The sequence below is a fragment of the Microtus oregoni genome, unplaced genomic scaffold (assembly GCF_018167655.1).
Source record: "Microtus oregoni isolate MIOR12 unplaced genomic scaffold, Mior012 000057F_ref0000458, whole genome shotgun sequence".
In the NCBI taxonomy this organism is placed as follows: Eukaryota; Metazoa; Chordata; class Mammalia; order Rodentia; family Cricetidae; genus Microtus; species Microtus oregoni.
Genome location: NW_024543833.1, coordinates 9,391,860 through 9,397,948, shown reverse-complemented (window position 1 = coordinate 9,397,948; position 6,089 = coordinate 9,391,860). Strand labels below are relative to the sequence as shown.

The 6,089-nt window shown below is 46.4% G+C and overlaps 1 protein-coding gene across 1 annotated transcript; it reads right to left on the bottom strand.

Moving 5' to 3' along the window:
- Positions 1-4,273: 4,273 nt before the first annotated feature.
- LOC121438763 (tubulin beta chain) lies at positions 4,274-5,770 on the bottom strand. The gene has a single exon (XM_041639175.1). The coding sequence runs from the start codon at positions 5,645-5,647 to the stop codon at positions 4,313-4,315; it is 1,335 nt and encodes a 444-aa protein (XP_041495109.1). The 5' UTR covers positions 5,648-5,770; the 3' UTR covers positions 4,274-4,312.
- Between the last annotated feature and the right edge of the window lie 319 nt (positions 5,771-6,089).

The window sequence follows — 6,089 nt, the reverse complement described above, 5'->3', positions numbered from 1 at the left end:
TAAACAAAAACTGCATAATGATCACATCAGCGAACATGTCCTTGTGGATGGGGAAGATCATCACAAAGGCCCCCCTTTAGATGGAGAGACACAGGCCATTAACAACTGCTGAAGGCAGGAGAATCAGTTTTCTCCAAGGACAGGTGTCCTGATGGGGCATCCCTAAGCCCAGGTAGTTACTAGCAGTACAAAGTGGACTTAGTAGACTGTACATCTATAAGCATGTAACAGTCATATGGAAGAGGCCATGAATCTGAGAGTTAGGGGAAGGGAAGAACTGGGTGGGGAGAAGAGTGGGGGAAATGAAAATGGTGTAAAAGACAGTACTTATGTGTGAAATTCTCAAAAAATTTGAGAAAGAAGTAAAACTGTTAGGGACTACGAATATAAAATTCAGGGTATTGATTTTTGAAAAGGTTTCTTACACAATTTTCTTTTTAGATTCCTTTTATTTTCTGGGTCACCAAGTTCTAATTTCTGTGTCCATTTGTTCCAGTAAAATCTTCTCTTACCAAGAAATACAATGATGGTTTTCTGTCATTTCATTACTTGACCTCCTTGTGGCACTGGGAAAGGATGACTACCTCTTGAAGCTATTTCTTTTGCCTCATTTCCTCGTTTCTCCCTTTTCTGAACACATCCCTCCTATCCCTCCCCACTGGCCCTGTACTACCATCCATTATCTTCAACATATCAGGGCCAGATTCTCACGCTCAGCCTTCTGCACTTTGGACTGTCTTGATTAGGTAACTTGAATGCACATGTTTGGGATGTATATGGCAGCTCAGTCTTCAAGACTTCTTGCTTGGGAGAAATCTCTGCTTATATACATGCTGGTGAAATGCAGGGATAGAGAGGACAGGCCTACTGAAGACTGGGGGTGCCGAGGGGTTCTTATTTAACAGGAATGGTAAATGTAGGGTTTGCTGAGGAGCTAACACAGTTGAAGAAGGAAGGAGTTAGTCATCAGATGCTGGAGGGAGAAGCAGAACATTCCAGGCATTGAGGATGAGCCGTATAGAACTTAAGGTGTGCCAAATGTATTAGTTTTCCATTTCTATGTTGAAGTGCCCAAGGTTGGTGTTTATAAAGGGAAGAGGTTTATTTAGCTCATTCCTTTGGGGGCTCAGAGGTGTGACTCAAACATCATCAGCTCTGATGAGGATCCCATCATGGGTGGGAGTGTGTGGGAGAACAGCCAAATTCAGGAGTGTGTTTGGGACTTCTTGCAAGGCAGGAAGTCAGAGGGATGCTGAGGGGCAACCTCAGCTTCAGTTTTTCTTTTTTGGAATACCTTGTTCATTTATATGATTTCTTTTTGCTGAAATGACCAGAATTCTCAGTAAATAGCTCTTTTAGCACTATACCCCAGGCCCAGGGTTTTCTAACAGTTCATTCTCATGAGTGCTACCAAGGGGTCCCTTCTGGTGGCAGTGTCTCTGATGCCCTACCATTTCTAAAAGGTCCTTACCTTTTCACCTGCATACTGAGTGCCAAGTCTTCCCAGGATTCCTTGGGGGAAAATTAGCGGTTGGAACCCCAGAATTTGTCATGCGCGAAGACTTGTTATGGCATTCCTGTGACTGGTGAGAGTGAAGTGAGCAGGTTAGGCATGGGCATCAGGGATTTGAGTGAGCAAGGGAACAACTGGAAAGTTCTGAGCAGAAGCGACAGGAGTAACTCAGATTTTTTAAAAAATAATTAATTAATTTTACACCCCAACCGCATTTCCCCTCCATCCTCTCCTCCCATTCACTCCCCCAACACCTGTCCCCCCAACCTACTTCTCCTCTGTTTCTTTTCTGAAAGGGACAGGTCTCCCATGTGTATCAAGTTGCGATATGACTAAGCACCTCCCCTTTATTAAGGCTGGGCAAGGCAATACAGTATGAGGAATAGGTTCCCAAGAGCCAGCCAGAGCATTAGGGGGCCATTGTTAGTGGACCAAGCTTCACAACTGTCACATACATGCAGAGTGCCTAGGTTGGTTGCATGCAGGCTCCTTGGTTCTTGGTTCAGACTCAGTGAGCTCCTATGAGCCCAGATTAATTGATTCTCTGAGCTTCCTTGTGACCCCTCTAGCTCCTAGAATCCTTCCTTCGTCTCTTCAGCACCATTTCCTGAACCTGGGCTAATATTTGGCTGTGAGTCTCTGCATCTGTTTCCATCAGTTACTGGATGAAGGTTCTCTGATGGCAATTGGGATAGTCACTAATCTGATCACAGCAAAGGTCCAGTTCAGGCTACATATCTACTCTTGTTAGGAGTCTTAGCTGGGGTCATTCTTGTAGATTTGTGGGGGTTTCACTTGCATCAGGTTTCTACCTGACCCCAAAATGTTCCTCATTCCCAGTCATCTCTTTCAGTACTCTCTCCTTCATCTACCCTTCTAACCCAATCCCTCAAGTTCCCACCCTACCTGACCCCAGTCCCCCCAGGAGATCTTTTTTCTTTCTCATTCCATGGGACATCCCCTTGGGTCCTCCTTGTTACTTAGCCTATCTGGCTCTGTGGATTGTAGCGTTGTCATCCTTTACAACTAGTATTTACTTATGAATAGTACATACCCTGTTTGTCTTTCTGGGTCTGGGTTACCTCATTCAGGATGATTTTTTTCTAGTCCCATCCATTTGCTTTCAAATTTCATGATGTCATTGTTTTTAACAGTTGAGTAATACTCCATTGTGCAAATGTACCACATTTTCTTTATCCATTCTTCAGTTGAGAGGCATCTAGGTTGTTTCCAGGTTCTGGTTATTATGAATAATGCTGTTATGAACATAGTTGAACAAGTGTCCTTGTGGTATGATTGAGCATCCTTTGGGTATATGCCCAAGAGTATTATAGCTGGGGCTTGAGGTAAATTGATTCTAATTTATTTTGAGAAACCACCATACTGATTTCCAAAGTGGCTGTACAAGTTTACATCCCACCAGCAGTGGAGGAGTGTTCCACTTGCTCTGCATCCTCTCTAGCATAAGCTGTCATTTGTGTTTTTGATCTTAGCCATTCTGACAGGTGTGAGATGGAGTCACTTTGATTTGCATTTCCCTGATTGCTAAGGATGTTGAACACTTCTGTGTTTCTCTGCCATTTCAGATTCTTCTGTTGAGAATTCTCCGTTTAGGTCTGTACCCCATTTTTAAATTGGATTATTTGGTATTTTGATGTTTATTTTCTTGAGTTCTTTATATACTTTGGAGATCAGTCCTCTGCCAGATGTGAGGTTGGTGAGGATCTTTCCCCACTCTGTTGTTTAGTCTTATTGACAGTGTCCTTTGCCTTATAGAGGCCTGTCAGTGCCATGAGGACCCATTTATTAACTGCCAATCTCGGTGTCTGTGCTGCTGGTGTTCTAATCAGAAAGTTGTCTCCTATGACAATGTGTTCAAGGTGATTTCCCACGTTTTCTTCTATCTTCAGTGTAATTGGATTCATGCTGAGGTCTTTGATCCACTTGGACTTGAGTTTTGTGCAGGATTTGGATGGATCTATTTGCATTCTTCTACATGCTGACTTCCAGTTATGCCAGGATCATTTGTTGAAGATGCTTTTCCCCATTGTATAATTCTGGCGTCTTTCTAGAAAATCAGGTGTCCATATGTGTGTGGATTTACGTCTGGGTATTCGATTCGATTCCATAGATCCACCTGTCTGTTTTTACGCCATTAGGAGGCTCTTTTTATTACCATAGCTCTGTGGTAGAGCTTGAGATCAGGGATGGTGATACCTCCAGCAGTTCCTTTATTATACAGGATTGTTTTTAGCGATCCTGGGTTTCTTTGGTTTTCTGTAACTCAGAACTTCTTTTTAACTTTTTTTAAAAAATTTATTCTTTGTGTCTTTCACATCATGTCTCCTAATCTCCTGCCCTCCAATTAAACAAAATAAAATTTAAGAGACGAAAGGGGACAAAAGAAGAAAGGGAGAATCTCGTCATGGGAGCTCAGTGGGACACAGGAGTCAAGCAGTAAATCCCTTTATCCACACAGTTTTACATGTGGGCATGGTCACTCAGAATTTTAAGAGCACATTTTCAGTTATAAATCAAATTTACATTTGGAAATGGTTTTGATTCCTCCTTTCCCCTTAACTCCTACTTTCTTTTTTTTTTTTTCACAAACAAATATTTATTGAGCGCCTACTGTGTGCTGGGCACCGTTCACTCCCCCCCCCCCCCCCCCCCCGCCCCAGTGAAAAAAACGAAAAAACAGGACAGAGGCAGCAGAAAGAAAACTCTGAAGGAGAAAAATGGGCAGCTGAAGAAAGCTGAGGGAACTAAGCAGCCTGAAGTGATGCGGGGCTCTCTGCCTTAGGCCTCTTCTTCTGCCTCCTCCCCGAAATCCTCCTCCTCTTCCGCAGTGGCATCCTGGTACTGCTGGTACTCTGAGACGAGGTCATTCATGTTGCTCTCGGCTTCGGTGAACTCCATCTCGTCCATGCCCTCACCTGTGTACCAGTGGAGGAAGGCCTTCCGGCGGAACATGGCTGTGAACTGCTCCGAGATGCGCTTGAAGAGCTCCTGGATGGCCGTGCTGTTTCCGATGAAGGTGACTGCCATCTTGAGGCCGCGGGGTGGGATGTCACAGACCGCCGTCTTGACATTGTTGGGGATCCATTCCACAAAGTAGCTGCTATTCTTATTCTGCACGTTGAGCATTTGCTCATCTACCTCCTTCATGGACATCCGCCCGCGGAAGACAGCTGCAACGGTGAGGTATCGGCCGTGGCGGGGGTCGCAGGCAGCCATCATATTCTTGGCATCGAAGACCTGCTGGGTAAGTTCAGGCACAGTGAGGGCCCGGTACTGCTGGCTTCCACGGCTGGTGAGCGGGGCAAAGCCGGGCATGAAGAAGTGGAGACGCGGGAAGGGCACCATGTTGACAGCCAACTTTCGGAGGTCAGCATTGAGCTGGCCTGGGAAGCGGAGGCAGGTGGTGACACCGCTCATGGTGGCAGAGACAAGGTGGTTCAGGTCTCCGTAGGTTGGCGTGGTGAGCTTGAGGGTACGGAAGCAGATGTCATAGAGGGCCTCGTTGTCAATGCAGTAGGTCTCATCAGTGTTTTCAACCAGCTGATGGACGGAGAGGGTGGCGTTATAGGGCTCAACCACGGTGTCAGACACTTTGGGTGAAGGCACCACGCTGAAGGTATTCATGATACGGTCGGGGTACTCTTCTCGGATCTTGCTGATGAGCAGGGTGCCCATGCCAGAGCCTGTGCCTCCACCCAGAGAGTGGGTCAGCTGAAAGCCCTGCAGGCAGTCACAGCTCTCTGCCTCCTTCCGCACCACATCCAGAACGGAGTCAACCAACTCAGCTCCCTCTGTGTAGTGACCCTTAGCCCAGTTGTTGCCTGCCCCAGACTGACCAAAAACAAAGTTGTCTGGTCTGAAGATCTGGCCAAAAGGACCTGATCGAACGGAGTCCATGGTCCCGGGTTCTAGATCCACCAAGATAGCTCGAGGGACATACTTGCCACCTGTGGCTTCATTGTAGTAGACGGAGATTCGGTCCAGCTGCAGGTCGCTGTCTCCGTGGTAGGTACCGGTGGGGTCGATGCCGTGTTCATCGCTTATCACCTCCCAGAACTTAGCACCGATCTGGTTGCCACACTGTCCGGCCTGGATGTGCACGATTTCCCTCATGGCTTTAAGATAGGTACCGAGCAAGAAAAGATAATTATTTTTCTTTCTGGGCTGGTCTCAGGCTGAAAGGATGGAACGTGGCCCCGGAGGCTGCAGCAGCGAGATGCGACCACGACCGCAGGAAGGTTCAAAGAGGCAGGAGAGGCCGGCGAGCGCAGGAGGGAAGGCGCGCAGGGCGGGGCGCCTTAACTCCTACTTTCAACCAACCATCAAGCCACCCAGTCCCATTGTGCTGTTTGTGTTCCCCATCTTCCACACCTCCATCCACATTACCTTAATTTACATCCCGCCCCTCTCTAGCCTATTACAAGCGGCAGACAATGTGGCATCTTCTTTATGCTTCTACAGTCAGGCTTTTCGCTTGAACGTACTTTATAATGTTTTAATTTCAATGTAAATTGCTAACTTCTACTTTTTTAATTATCTAGAACTTTCCAAAAAA